We start from the raw sequence: 16778 nt of genomic DNA on the forward strand, positions 1-16778 counted from the left end.
TTTCAAAATAAATGTTATTTTCACTTTTTAATGTAGCAATAATTTAATTATTAGTTTGTACACTATTTTCAACACATTAATAAGGTCAATTTAATAAAAGTGCCATGTGTTATCACAATATATTGTATTTCTTAATTCCTTTGCAACCATAAAATCAACTCTTATTCTAAAAAGGGGGGAATATTGTTCAAGCATGAAATCTACTCTTTGAAATTCTAATATAGATCTTGGGATATGCTCGTATCCCTATCCTTATTATTATTATTATTACTTAAATACTTATAAATAATATTGTGCACCAATATATGATCTAATATATGATCTGATCCCCATACATATTGTGCATCAGTACACTTGAGTGATCAAAATTGTGTTACAGCTCTTCACTTCCCAACACAACTAAACTTCCATTACATAGACTATATGCTAGATAGTCTATCTAGAAATTGGCTAAAATTTTCATCAGTATCCAACAAGCTAATTCTTACATATTTTGGGCTAACCCCAAATTGTCTTCCACTTCTGGTTAAGATCTTGTGTTCTCTAAGGAAGCTTTCACAGTCTTCCACATTTCCCTCACACTTCAACCACACAAAAGCTGTAAAATATATCATTATATACATTAGCACTCCTACAACAAATTTACCTCAAAATGTTCAATTAAATTAAACTTTAGTTTATAGTATAAAGTATATAGTATGTACCTGGTTGAGGTTCCAACACCTGATTGAAAAAGTTACAGAAAGCAGGAGAAAATTGAGGCAAACTGAACAATTCACCACGGTCTACTACTTCTCTCAGCAGCTTCCACCTCTTTGTCATGACCTTATGGCTGAACTCGAAGAATGAGTCACCCTCTAGAGAGTTTTCTTGTTTGCAACTATCAGAAACCGCGCTTAAAATCTTAGCAGCCCGGAGCTGTGAATCCTTTGAGACTCCTATTGAGTTTAACTCTATGAACTTGGTCATTTTCTTTGCTACTTCTTTGTCTTTCACAAGAGCCCACCTAAAAGTACAAAGTGGAAGCATTCCTTAAGTTTTCAAATTTATTATAAATGGTTATGGTTTAATGGATTATGGTATCATCTAACTTACCCTATCCGCGATCCTGCATGACCAGTGATTTTTGATAGAGTAAAAAGGGTTAGATCATTATCTGCAGGAAATGATATAGGAGTGTATTGCGGCCAGTAATATGCAAGGTCGTGAACCAGAAGTCCCTGACTACGGTTAACCTTAGAGGTCCTCGCATGTCCATCAGGATTATTCGGTGAAGTTATCAGTTCAATGTAGGGACCATCTTTCTCGTAACTATTTGCATCACCTCCCCATTTGTATAGCCCGGATTTTAGAAAATCCGTCATTGTTAGGTATGACTGCAATGCAAATTACAAAGTAGTACTAATTAATCATCAAACACATAAAGACACACCAGACACGACACCAATACTGCATCTCATGGATGATAATTTTAAAAAATAAATAAATTGAATGTATCACATGTGCTGATGCCATGTTAGTGTCGGACACTAATGCGTATGAGACAACAAACATGCCAAAGATTAATGTCAATTTAAGGCATGTGACCCTTCAACAAAAGATGCAACAAGTATACATGCAAAAGTAGTAGCACTACTACATAATAGGAGACAAAAATAAATAAGAAAATGGTATGAATACATTGCATGTGATAATTAATTAATGTCCATATAAGAAGAATCTCACATGGCCTAAAAATAGACAAGAGAATCAATCCATGTAATAAATAAATGTTGAGGAATCATACAACATGCATAATAAGTAACCAAGAACAAGAAAAGGGCACTGACAGAGTAGTAGGGTGCGGCACAGACAACGTTGATTGGCTCATTTGCATGAGAAGGGGAGAGAGCATACAGCGCAGCAAGAAACAGTTGAGAGGAACCTGTCCCTACAACAATGTAACGTCCATCAGTTACTGCATTCCCGACCACTCTGTGCAACCTCATTACCTCCTTTGCAAATTCTGCCTCAAGAAACCAGCATATGTTGGACACATCCACAAAATAGCTCATGGATTGCCATCCTTTGATTGTTATACTTGTCTTGTCACCACTTTGTCTCCAAAATCTCTCATACACTGTCGGGTTGCCACTGCATTTTATTCAAGTCAACTTATCACAATTCATAAACTAGTACATCATTATTTTCGCAATACATTTTAAAATATTTTATTTTAAATTTAATATCTTATTTTACAAACGACTAATCTAAAAGAATTAATTTCACTGTCAGCTAGCGAGGCCCCATTTAAAGTCAGAGCAAAACTCTGTATGAACTGAGTTAAGATAAATATTATTAACACCTAACGGAATTCGAATCATTCGAATCTAAAACTTTGACAAGAGTGCACTTTCAATTCAAGTTTCAAATCTTCACCTAAATGTCAACTATAATTTTTTTTTAAAATAAATAAATTTTACATTCATTAACTTTTCTCATGCGACATAAGATGGACAGAGGACGGAACTATTGATCCTTGATGTAGTGACAAAAATTTATATATATCCATAAATCACCTAGTTCTGTCCCCAAATCTTAGTGAATAATGGACTAAAATTTATTTTTGGATCGGTTTAGATTAGGTCAAGGAGCAATGAACATGTAAGAAGGGAGTATTTAATAAGGGGTACATCTACATGTGTCAGGTTATGGAAAATAAAAGAAAAAACTCAAGTGTCCACATACATGAGCCAAACAATGAAAATTAAGATGTGTAATGTATAATGCATTGACAATTATGAGATTCACATTAATGGAAAAAGCTAATAGGACAGAAATCATTGGAGGTGGAGTTCCATTTATGTAGGACCCATCATGAATTGATTAATTATAGATTCAGATTCCATAAACCATATGATATGGTAATAGGAGAGAATTGAATGATTAAAAAGCACATAAAAAGGTTATACGATTGAATGATTTAAATTTGTGCGGCCAAAAGTAGTCTAAAATAGAAAAAAAAGTTGTAAAAATCTAATGTCACTCAAACACCCCAAAAGACAGTTTCATATGATAACGAAAGTGTATCTTAATTCATGCAGTCTCACTAATTCGTATTTAGAATGTAAAATTATAGTTATAAAATCATTGAATAATTAAAATAATAATCTTAGTCCAGATTAAAAGGTTGGCCTAATTATGTATATGATGATTTTGGTATAAAAAATGTCAACTGAGGACCCGTTGATAGTGGTGGTGTAGTGGTGCTGCCTAGCTAAGTAATGTCACGACCCTATAGAGGGCTACCTCCAAAATTGGTGGCTTGGACCTATCTCTAGTCTACTTAGCTGGTAAATTTAAAAATTAGGGTGTGACCGCATGGTGTAAAAGCCAGTAGTAGCTTCAAGAAAATTTACGGTGGAGAGTGTGTACAAACGTGTAGTAGCGAAGACCCGCATTGCTACTAAACACACACTAAACTTATACTTGGTAAATTTAAAAACTACACGTGTGTAAAAGCTAGTAGATGAAGTTTCTTGAAAAATTTACGGTGAAAGAAGTATAAACTTATTGTACGGGTGATTTGTATTTCTATCGAGTAGACTTATTTAACTAAACTTTGAAAATGGTAGATGAGATAGTTCAGATGGTACTTGTTAGTTGAAGGAAGGGTGTTGTTGATCCAGAGTTTAACTCTTGATAACTACGTTTATTTGTAAATAAGTTGTTGATGATTTATAAATTAACAACTTTAAAAAAAAAAAAACTAAATTTTGAAAGATTTTTGGAGAGGAGAGTTTTGGATTGTGATGTATATAATTTGGTGTTAATTTAAGAATTTTTTAAAAATTGAATATTTAATATAATAAAGTTATATAATATTTCAAAAAAAAAACATTTATTTTGTTTTACCAAATATTTTATAGTATTTTAGTCAAGGATCCAACATTGAATTCCATATTAGTACAATAAATGAACTAAGTTTAATTTATGGAAAAAATATTATATTTTTAAGGATATTACCAAAATTGATAGTGGTCCTAGGAAGACTCACTCTAACACTATTTTTTTTAAAATATTCACTATTTTGTTTGTGGAAATATATGTGAGTGCTATTAATCTATTTGACATTCAATTTCAAACTAGTATGATATTAATTTTTAAAATAATAATTAAGATCTACATATATTTTATTAAATTAAAAAAATAAATGTTAAAACATAATATTAAATTGACTTTTTTAATTAATATTATATTTACATTTTTATCAAATATTATATTCTGAACCTAAAATTCTTTTAATTTTTAGGTTTAACTATTCCAAAATAGTTAAAACAGTTAAAGTAATCCTTCCACTCTATAATATTAAAGTGAATATTGTTAATACATAGTCTATTTATGATTATATTTCTTCAAAGTTACTCTATTATATTCTACCAAATGAGCAACATTAGGAGGTAATATTTTGACTAATATGTCTGTAGGTTGGAATGACATATTAAGTTTTATCAAATTTCTTATCCAATTCAATCAAATTTTATTAGTTTGAATAAAATCAAAAACTTGTTTTTTTATAATAAACTCAAATAATTTTTACATCAATCAATTATTTTTATTAGTTGGTTTAGGTTGGATAATTAATACATAACATCCCACTATTTTAAAAATCTCTTATAAAACTATTACATAACATTACCATATTTGATTTGAGTTGTAATTGAAGGGATTTAGGTGAAATGTGAATTGGGTTGGTTTGGATATGAATTTGAACTCATATGGGTTATATAATTTTTTTGTCTTAAAATAAATGTAGTTAAAAAAATTTGTCTTTTTCACTATCCTAAAATTAGTGTAGTTAAAGAAATTGTTCTAAAATAATTATCTCATTATCTTTTCAATACATTATTAATTAATTTGTACCAATTTCACTTCTAATAAATATTGTCTACATATTAACAAAAAAATATTATCTACATTATTTTCAAATTATTAAATTATATTATATATTTATAACAATGTATAATAATCAATAATAATTAAAAGAAGTTTGTAAAATTATTATATTTATTTTTTAATTATTAGTTTTTTTAATATGTGTATATCAATCTTTAAAATATTTATTTTGTGATGTAGCTTTGAGTTTGGGGCAAAACTAATCATTGTTTCCAATGCAATTGTTTTTACTGTCTCAATCTAAAAATATAATTTTGTTTTAAAATTTATATATATATATATATATATATATATATATATATATATATATATATATATATATATATATATATATATATATATTAATTTCTTAAAAAGACTAACAACAATAATTAAAAATAATAATTATATATTTGGTAGTTTTTGAAATCACTTTAAACTATTTATTTTGAAATTATTATGAATATTGTGATTAAACACATAGAAATAATGTATCAATTATAATAATTGATTAAAAATTTATAATGTATTATTTAAACAAATATGAAAGTGTCTAAAGGAAAAAAAAAAACAGTATCAAAAAAGTTAAAAGTGATTTTATGAGTTAAAAAACATAATTAGTGTTTTTTAATTTCTTTTGAATTTTTTATAACTAATTTTTTAAAAGTAAAGTTTAAATATTTAAATTTTGTAAAGAAACTCAATTATTTCCTAGTTTTTACCATCAAGAAAATAGAATCCCTCGTATATTTATTTAGCTACTAATTTCTTCATTTTAAAACAACTGTAGTTTAAGACATAAAATTGTTATGTATTAAAAAATACAATAATTATTAGGAAAAATAAAACATTACTTTATTAATTATTGTTTGATTTTCCACTATTATAAATAAAGATAAATATAATGCAATGGAATTTGCACATTACTATTAATTAATTAAATATTGTTTATGTCTTGAAATATAAAACTTTGTCGAACTTTTTAAAATATTATTTTAAAATAAGATTGATTTAAATTGAACATGCTGAAGAAATAATAATGAAACAAAAATCGATACTGTTTGAGTGTGTTGTGAGAAAAAATGCACGTTAAAGACAATGACTTATCTCTGTCTATTCTTGAAAATAGAGCAGAGAAGCCTGAAACTACTGTCCTGTCCTAGCTACCCTAAACTCAGACATAGCCAGTAATATTCCCTTTGGCTCAATCATAACAGATTATTTGAATCACAATTTAATCACTTTATCAAAACTTTATGGTTCATAAATTGAGTCTATTTATAAGAAAAAATTTATTTTTTAAATTCATATATTGAATTATTAATATATTTAAATACTACCTCTGGTCCCATTTATAAGAAAAGATTCTCTTTTTAGATACATTGAATAAATAATGTAACTAGACAGTATGTTGTTCAAATACATTATTTATTTAATGTATCTAAAAAGAGAATTTTTTCTTATAAATGGGACCAGAGGGAGGAATATATATTAAATATATTATTTATTCAATAAATTTAAAAAAAAATTATAAATAAGATGATAGAGAATATTAACGTAACATTAATATAAACTTACTGATCGAGGTTGATAATTCTGTTGCTGCGTGCTTTAACGTCTATGCATGTAGAATTTGCCAAAGATGAAGTGGATGATGACATAACAACATGTGATTTGAGGATATTGCTATGTGTTTTTGTGTCAAAATCTGTTCCATTTTTGTAACAAGAGATGTTGTTGTGTCCTTGTTCACCTTCATAGAGCATTCGCAGTATGAAGCTGACATTTAAAGCGAGTGATAACACTAACAAGTGCTTGGAAGAGAGTAATACTGTATTGGGAATCTTGGCCATGTCCTGTCAAATGAAAAAGAAAAACAGAGCAAAAGAAAAGATGAATTATTGATAGAAAGATAGAAAGAAAAAAGAGAGGGAGAGTCTCGTTCGTGAATGCTTTTGGGCCTATACTAAATTGCTTTGCATTGTACCAATTTATAAAGTTGCGTTCGGAGTGGACCTTTTGGGATTACAAAATTGTTCAATTTTTATATTTTAGAATTTTAAATGTTTCTTATATTTAAATGTGTTTTTAACTTTAATCTTTATTATAAACAATATAATAAGTGGTAGCATATATGAACCAATTTTATTTATGGAATAAAATATATGAATTTTATAATTAATTTTTAAAGGTTGAGTAAAGAAAGAACTCCGAAATATAATGTTGAAATTTAAGTGTGAATAATCAAGTATCACATTAAAAAATGAAAAATATATTAGATATATAAGTGAAAAGACTCGTGCACCCAAATGAATATTTAACCCATTCGGGATTAATTGTCATCTGATACCTATTACGCAGAGATGAAAGAGAAGGTTGGAGGATTGATTCGCTTATATGTTATATACGAGTGATAGAGACACTAAAGGAGGTTTGGGACAAATTGGAGACTCAATATATGTCAAAGACACTAATGAACTAATTGTTTGCGAAGTAGCGAATATACAATATGGAGATGCATGAAGGATCCTTTCCGTTAAGAAACTAAAATTGGTTGGAAAATCGGTGGTTGTGGTGGACAACGGTGCATCTGAGGTTTCAATAAGGAGTGGGAGGGGTAACCTCCAAGGTTGGCACTTTAACTCTAAAGTCAGTATGTGAAGGTGAATAGTGAATGAAATTTGAATTTGAAATTATGTACTTAAGATTATTTGCGTGTTACTTTTACAAAATGGAGCAGTTATAACAACCTCTTATTCTCTAGGCACGGAAAGCGGGGAGTCAAAACTTCCTTGTCGTGGATGTATATTGGATGTATCTTTGACCTAGATTACCTGTAATCTTCTATAGTGTAACTCCCGTGTGTTGTGAGCAATTTGAAAGAATCGGGACTTCCTTTGGGTGGTCGGCCAATGACCATTCTAGTAGGTCCAAAACAATTGCCCCTAAGCCATTGTCTTTGTATGACAATTCAAGTTTTATTGTTTATGCCTAATTTATCGATCACACTTTTAATTGAAATGGAAAACCAAGATAAGATGTTACTGTTTCTTGGGAACTTGCACCTTTAACGCGCCTCATGCTTCAAAGGTCTTTTCGGCAGTACCCTCATAATGAACTTCGAGAACTTAAACAATTGAGTGTCTCACAGGGGTGATCTGAAGCGTTGATAGGGTTTTATTTCCTTTAGTGAGTTATCATATGATTCTTGAGTGGTCACTTTCACATTTCTTTAGGACATTCTTTTTGCTTCATTATCATATGCATTTTCTACAATGATTTCCCTTATAATACTCGAAGAAAATAATGTTTATCATGAGTCAAAAATTAAAAGAAGATACTTGTGCTTCTTGGGTAGACCATGTTTCTTCTTTAAGTGTTTTTGTCTTTGCTTAAGAGGGTGGTCTTGACAGATCTTTTCTGCATGTTGGTCCATTTTCAGATTAGGGTGTCTTTACCTCCTAGTGAAAATGAGAGAAACTTTAGAGAGTATGGTAACTATGCCATCCCTTTCTATGAGTGTATTTTCTTGATCATGGGTTTTGACTACCCTTCAATATCTTTGAAATAGAAGTTCTAAATCAATTGATGGTTACTCCATCGAAGTTGCATCTTGCAAGTTGAGTGTATGTAAAAGTCTTCTAATATTGGTGTGATTATTTAAATGGGAAACCCTCTTTATGCCTTTTCTTCCATCTCTTCCAAATTCAACTTGGTTCTGCGACTCAGGCACGAGACCATGGTTTGCTTCACCTGGTGCAAATTGTTCGTAGTTTCGGAATTTTTTCGGAGAGCTTTAAGCATTTTGAAAATTGATTCATCCTGGTTACCCCTCTCTTCCAGGAGGCTCATGCAACGATGTGTACCGTAGGGGACAGAGTGGGAGGTAGGTGTACCATCTTGTTTCCCAAGTGCTGAAACAAGAGTCATTTCTTGATGCAAAATAGATTGTATGACTATAAATGGGGCGACATATATCTAGAGGATATGTATTTCAAGAAAGGACTGGCGGGTTTTGTCAAGCAGTTGGGTTAACTAGGGGAGTTACTCCTCGGGATGAAGCTTCACATAAGCGCTTGAAAAGACATATCAAAATCCTCCTACTGATGGATGCACATGCCAAGGAAGAAGGGAAGATCATTTTTTGCGAGTTTTTAAACGTATTTTGCCCCCTATTTTATTTTGGTAATTAGGGATGTGCTTACTTTGGTAATATTTATTTGTAGACTAAATAAAAGATCAGGAGGCGCTTTGTCTCTTAAGGCAACCTCTTCAAATACTTTGAGGTTGGGAGTTGCTCCTTCTCCCTCAAGGTCTGTTAGGGGTGATGGTGATTCAAATTATCCTTGCTGGTTATTGTGTGCATCGTATCCTCCTGCTCTTGCACAGTTAATGGGGTTATGCCTCTGTCCTCCTTAAGAGCACCAAGTCTCTTCCTTAAAAGAAGACTGTTCCTATTTAGCCAACTTGACCGGGCGCACTCTTGATGACACTGTTTTTACCTATTTAAGTTATATTTTTTTGATCCCGGGAATTATGCTCCGAACTTCATGCGAACTTACGAGGTCTTTCCTTGAAGTTTATTCGGTATTTCTCAGACTATTACCAGCCAAAGGTCGGTTCCCCCCTCCAAGGTGAAAACCTGGTCCGAGGTCGATGTGTGGCCAACTCACTGCGTCCTCTATAGCGACTAGCTACCAGAGGGGTGGACCGTTATTGTCATTTTAGAGGTTTTGTTTAACACCCTAAAATCCAACATGCATTTTATAAAATAATCTGAGTAATTTTTGTCAAAAAGGGTGTCACATATTTCTCATTTAAACCTCTTCCTCGAATAATAATTAATAGCAACGAAAAATTGAACAATTAAAAACATCACTTCATGGTCTCATAAAAATAGAAATTACTTCAACTCATAAAACATCAGTTTAGATAAACTCAACAACTCGGAGAATAAATCAAGAAAACGATCTCAACTCAAGTGTTACTCTATCAGACTGACACAAAACTAAACAACACGAAAAGCAATAAACGAAGAAGGCCACTAGTCATCTTCCACACAACCAACATCTAAGGCTCCTCAGTCTCTACTTGAGTATCTGCACCATATGCGTAAAGTTAACACAAGAAGCAAACAGGGGATGAGAATGTATTCATAAATGTTAATGGTGCATAAAACAGCAGGGGTAGCTTAATCATATTATTCTTCAGTTACATAGATTAATTCACAATAATTATCAATCACAAATACAGTCAGACAATGCGATGCAATTCTCCTCTTCTTCTTAAATGCATGTGGTACCAAGGTTTGGATGTCAGAGTTATGTTACTGATTAATCCATCATATATGGTTTCTCTCAAGCCCTAATAACCAATCAGTATTGGTTCTATTTACTTTTGTATCATGAACTTATATATATATATATATATATATATATATATATACTTATTAGACATTTGATTTATTGTGTTATTTGTATATGATATAATAAAGTTATTAGAATATTTAGTTTTTTTAATGACCTATTAAGTGTGACTTAATCGTGAGACTTTATTAAACATAAGAACGCTAATAATAAAATATCTATTGTCAAGCTTTATTGTCAAATAGGACAATCGTAATGCATAGAGACTATTATGTGGGTAGACTTGTGATTGTATCTCGCGAATCATGGATATGAGATTTCAAATATTCATATAACTATAAATATTATGATTAATATTTATATCGGATTGATCAGCCATGGAAATACTACACAACTTGTTATGTAAGTGGCATAAGTTATTTTCATAGTAATAGTGGTGTATACCACCCTTCAACCTGAAACCACTATGGACCATACATGTGGAGTCGAGTTCTTTATTACCTGTCAAACATTGTGTGTAATAGGATAATGACCATAAAGATGGTTGTGGGTACTCTACAAATCATGTTGAGGGACAGGAGTGACTTATGTGGGATTTGTCCGTCCTATATATACATGAGTAATCTATGGGTCTTTATCGAGTATGACTGTAAAATGCATGTCGTGCTCAAATAAGTTGATATGAAATGTTAATGGTGCATAAAACAGCAGGGGTAGCTTAATCATATTATTCTTCAGTTACATAGATTAATTCACAATAATTATCAATCACAAATACAGTCAGACAATGCGATGCAATTCTCCTCTTCTTCTTAAATGCATGTGGTACCAAGGTTTGGATGTCAGAGTTATGTTACTGATTAATCCATCATATATGGTTTCTCTCAAGCCCTAATAACCAATCAGTATTGGTTCTATTTACTTTTGTATCATGAACTTATATATATATATATATATATATATATATATATATATATACTTATTAGACATTTGATTTATTGTGTTATTTGTATATGATATAATAAAGTTATTAGAATATTTAGTTTTTTTAATGACCTATTAAGTGTGACTTAATCGTGAGACTTTATTAAACATAAGAACGCTAATAATAAAATATCTATTGTCAAGCTTTATTGTCAAATAGGACAATCGTAATGCATAGAGACTATTATGTGGGTAGACTTGTGATTGTATCTCGCGAATCATGGATATGAGATTTCAAATATTCATATAACTATAAATATTATGATTAATATTTATATCGGATTGATCAGCCATGGAAATACTACACAACTTGTTATGTAAGTGGCATAAGTTATTTTCATAGTAATAGTGGTGTATACCACCCTTCAACCTGAAACCACTATGGACCATACATGTGGAGTCGAGTTCTTTATTACCTGTCAAACATTGTGTGTAATAGGATAATGACCATAAAGATGGTTGTGGGTACTCTACAAATCATGTTGAGGGACAGGAGTGACTTATGTGGGATTTGTCCGTCCTATATATACATGAGTAATCTATGGGTCTTTATCGAGTATGACTGTAAAATGCATGTCGTGCTCAAATAAGTTGATATGAAATATTGGGCTTATTTGTTGTTATTAAGTATACCCAATGATCAAAGAATATAATATTGGACTATACAAAGTGAGCCCGATGTAAAGCCAGGCGATGTAATAAGTCTGGGACATTTTACATCGGTTCAAGGCTCGATGTGAAAAATTAACATACTACATCGGTTGAATCAGATGTCTGATGTGAAAAATAATGCAATTTTTTTATTAACAAAATATGCGCCATATTTTACATCGGTTTTCATCCACACCCGATGTAATAGATTGTTTTTACATCGGTTTTCAGCTTTGTCCGATGTAATATGTTAACTGCTTTTAAATATATAATTGCTGTTTTTCCTATTTTTTCCTATTTTAACCTGTAATTTTTTTTTTACCTAATTTTCCATATAAGATTTAAATACCACACAACCCAAAATTAGGTCGCTATTTTGCATATTTTTCCCACAGCACACAGCACACAAGTGTACAAAATGATAAGAAAAATTTACACACAGTTTACTACTACAAAATAATAACACAACAAATATCCAACCATTTAAGTCCTTTCGCGCACTTGAAAAACCAACATGCATCCACGAGAAACATAAAGTTATTCTTTATATAACTCAAAAAAAACATTTTGCCCAACAAGTCTCAAATCATACAAATCTTCTTATGTCAATTCTGTAGGATCATCGAATATCCAACCATTTATAAAGTTATTTTTATTACCTACAAATGAATGACATAATTAGTTACAACTAAAGTTATGAACGAAGGGAGTAATATAAGAATGAATATTGAGTGTACCTTCTCATTAATATGAATACCATTAATATACATGAATATATCTCTAATAATACTCATCAATTATATTCCTAACAATATCTTTTCTAGGTTCAACTCTAATCTTAATTCATCAAACCACTTTAGTTTATCGGGAACCTTAATTCATCTAATATCGTGTATGACTTTTTCTATTTCAAGTGACAATCTTTTTCTTTTTTGTCTTGACCAAGTAGATAATACCCCACTTATAATAAACTTTTGTTTTTTTCCCACCACACAAAATTTATTTGTCCAACACTGTATAACAATGGAGTATTAGAAACAAATAAACAAATAAGACAAAAAAATGGTGATGTAATTATGTAGTCATAATTAACATGAATCCTCTTATTTATTTACTTTGGTCCCCATTCAATTAGTCCCCATTCAATCTTAAAGTCAAGCACAAACTATTGCTTTTTTTGTATTTTTGCCATTACAGCTGACGGTTTCTTATGAGGTTCCTCAACTTTTATCTCCAGTGGCATCCGTAAGTAATCTAGCCTTTATAAAATGTAAATTTCTTGATAACTTTAGTTTACAAAAACGGTAAAGGAATTCCCATTTTTCATTATTAATTACTAGCCAAGTGGTAGATATTTTCCTAGTTTTTTCACTTGGGATCATGCTCATCTAAAGTGAGATTATTTCTGTCCAAACACTGGTTGAATTTCACAAAGATTTGGGCACGGTTATCATGCCAGTGTTGGTTATCCTATTTTTAAATGTTAGTTCCTCACAACTCCGATGGAAATCATGGTCTTGATATACAAAACAAACACATCAACATAATGCACATGAGCTGTTCTTAAACCTTGCAATTCCAACCTCGTGGTACTAATTCGAAACAGAAGCAGAATCTACGCAAGGATTCAACTACATAAACGAACTATCAACATCGATAAATATCTCGTAAACAAATATCGAATTACATTACCTGTGTCGAAGATGGCGTTTCTTGAATCAAATTGATACCGACCACGTTTCTAGAATCAATTTGCTGTGATTTCTCTTTACGATGTTCTCCGCAGGCCGTGAAATCGAGGATTAACGGAAGGTACCGGAGCTTTCCCAATAGGCAAATCTTTTGCGGAATCTAAAAAGAATTCTTCCCAAGGAGCTAGAAGCAGTATGCCCTACCGTTCTTTTCCTCTTCGCCCCGTTCTACCTAGTCGATGTATATATTATTGTTAATCAGTCGGTAGCCCAACCTGTGCATTGGACAAATAAAGGAAATATGGAAATTAAAATTATAAGTATTATATAACAAATATGTGTTCAAATCATAACTGAAGGATTACACTTTTAACATTCGAATGTAATGATTTCCTTTTAAACATGCAGTGAACAGAACATAAACATGAAATCCAATATGAGATTCTTAACCTATACTATGTTAACTCGTCTATTTTACAAAACTAACAAAGGATTGTCTATCATTTTCTATCACAATGTTAACTCAACTCCACAACCACATGTGTCTCAAAAGTAAACCACAGAAAAATAATAAAATTATAAAAGCACAGGGTTAAAACTAATGTTAAGCAATGTAGCATAAACCATTGGTTTTCTTTACATTTGAAAATTAATTGATTACAAATGTGAAAGTGAGAGCACTTTAATTATCCAAAACTAGACAAGGTTCAATTACCTCAAACACATCAAGGCCTACACGAAACAACAGGTTCTGTTTCAAGTGCTCCACTAGTGCAGCTTCATCAATACAGGTCCTCTACTGTAGTTTATAAGAATTGCTTCCAATAATAGGAATGAACCATAAGTAAAAGAAGACTAACCTACAAGATAATTTAAAAGAAAAAAAAATAGTTCCTTGAACTCTTACCTTCTTCATCTTGGCAAGTCTTTCCTTGTTGACTAGATGATAAGTGGTTTTATCCAGGATAGGATGAAGACTAATCTACAAAAACACTCATGATAAACAAAATTATTTGAAATAATCAAATGTGATCATGTTTATAACTACAAAGTGTAACTCTCAACATCAAAATTCTCACTATATCAGCCTCCTAGAGAACCTCATCCATGGACTCTGCCCTTTTTCAAGTCACCGGAGTTTCACCATTTGCCTTTAAGAAACCAGCATAAGCTGCAATAAGGGAAAATAATTATTAGTTAACTTGCTTTAAAGTCAATAAAGATCCATTTCAACAAATCATAGGGAGTAGGGACATGCGTGTGACAAATTTTTCGAGACACATAGCTTGGTAGAGATCAAAGTATATCAGATTCATCTTGAACCCTTCAACCTGTCACAGCTCAAAACAATTACATCATAGTCACCTTAAAGTCATTAACAATTGCATCATAGTCAACTTAATAGAAGATAACCATCATTCTTGCATAGGCTAATCCAATACGGCCAGCTCCGATAACACCAATAGTTTGCCCTATGAGTAGGTTTCCAAGAAATCTATCATATAAAAAAAAACAAACTAGTTATTCATATCTTCAGAAGATAGATTAGCTGTAGAAATATGCTTAAAGGATCTTAACCTTAAATATATGATAAAATCTCTGTTTGAACTTTTTCAAATATTTGTTAAATTAAACCAAAAAAAAAGAACATGAATGATATGCTCCAAGAACAAGATTATGAATGAAGAAGATTCTGAACAAGATTTTAAATGAAAAAGATTCAGAACAAGATTCTGAATGATATGCTCACAAAACAAACCAAATATTTTTCAAAGAAACAGACTCTGAATGAAGAAAATCTCCCTACACAAAAAGAACATGAATGATATGCTCACAGAATAAGATTCATTATCAACCATTTTATTTTCCAATACACAATATAATATACACACATATATACATCTCTAACTTTGATCTATTGAAATTAATAATGAAACAACATTTGATTGACAGCTATTGCTCTGAATACATACCTGATTTTCTTGAGTTAGCGGCGGAGCGTGGCTGAAGGCGAAGGTTGCTCGATTGCGCGAGCGTGGCTGCTGCGTGCGGAGTTCGTCGCGGTTGGAACGTCGTGTGCGCGGCGTCAGCGGATGGGTGGTGGTGCGAATGGTATTCAGCGGCGTTGATGCGAAGTGTGCGAATCTGAGGGGGTTTGAGTGGTGATGCCTCGTGCGTGAGAAGGTGAAGCTGTATCGAAGGAGGTTCGGTGCCGAGCAATTTCGACTCGCGAGGCAAAAGAATGAGTAAGAAAGTTGATTACGAGTGTGGTGAGTTGAGAAGAGGAAGTTTGACAGTGGAGGGAAGGTTTTTCTGACTCGGGGAAATGGAGTGGCGTGAGAGTAATGAGTTGAGAAGAGGAAGGTTGAGAATGGCATGAGAGATGTGAAATGGTTTCTGTGGCAATGGGGGAAGAAAGAGATTATCTTTTCAAGATTTAGGGTTTTCGTTTATTAAGGAGAAGGATTTTACATCGGTGGAGTAAAAGGCCTGATATAAAGGTTAGATATAACAAACCTTCATATATTTACCAAACTGACACCATGTTTTAGTTTTTCATTATTGGACTTTTCACATCGGTGCAAATATAGGCCCGATGTGAAATCCTTTATAAAAATTTTCATTTTATTTACTAAACTGCCACCGTGTTATATTTTTTTCTAAATCAAATATTTTTTACATCATTGGAAATAAATGCCCGATGTAAAATTCTTGTAAAAATATTTTTCACATCATATATCTTGAAACCTGATGTAAAATCCTTTAACCAAATGTCTTATTTTTAATAGTGGACACATTCTATGTCTTGTGTTCAATATAGATATGAGGGCAAAAGGATAATTATGCACATGATCATTATCATATAAAGCTTATGTCAGATTACACGACATTCTTGTCACTTAGATACCAATGATGTGTTGCTAGATATTGCTCAATGTTTAAAATATAAATAGGTGATTTAATATTATTGTCAACATTACGAGAGTCTATAGAGTCACACACATATAATATTGATACTGGAATAAATGATTAAATTATATAAAATTTAATTTAATTATGTGTTAATAGTATTTGAAAAAAAAATTAATTAAATATAAATTTGATTGGATTTATTTGAAAAAGTCTAAAATAAGAGAACTAGAATTTTAGTAGTTTTTTTATAAATAGAGAA

General features: G+C 31.4%; 1 protein-coding gene and 1 pseudogene across 1 annotated transcript; both read right to left on the bottom strand.

Annotated features, from left to right (window-relative positions):
• Nucleotides 1–306: 306 nt before the first annotated feature.
• LOC131640707 (tryptophan aminotransferase-related protein 2-like) lies at nucleotides 307–6864 on the bottom strand. The gene is made up of 5 exons (XM_058911095.1): nucleotides 6493–6864; nucleotides 1830–2133; nucleotides 1096–1376; nucleotides 705–1006; nucleotides 307–598 (listed from the first exon to the last, which is right to left on the bottom strand). The coding sequence occupies exons 1-5, from the start codon at nucleotides 6765–6767 to the stop codon at nucleotides 420–422; spliced, it is 1341 nt and encodes a 446-aa protein (XP_058767078.1). The 5' UTR covers nucleotides 6768–6864; the 3' UTR covers nucleotides 307–419.
• Nucleotides 6865–14288: 7424 nt separating this feature from the next.
• LOC131640710 (glycerate dehydrogenase HPR, peroxisomal-like) lies at nucleotides 14289–15465 on the bottom strand (annotated as a pseudogene).
• Between the last annotated feature and the right edge of the window lie 1313 nt (nucleotides 15466–16778).

The sequence above is a fragment of the Vicia villosa genome, unplaced genomic scaffold (assembly GCF_029867415.1).
Source record: "Vicia villosa cultivar HV-30 ecotype Madison, WI unplaced genomic scaffold, Vvil1.0 ctg.003279F_1_1, whole genome shotgun sequence".
Classification (NCBI taxonomy): domain Eukaryota; kingdom Viridiplantae; phylum Streptophyta; class Magnoliopsida; order Fabales; family Fabaceae; genus Vicia; species Vicia villosa.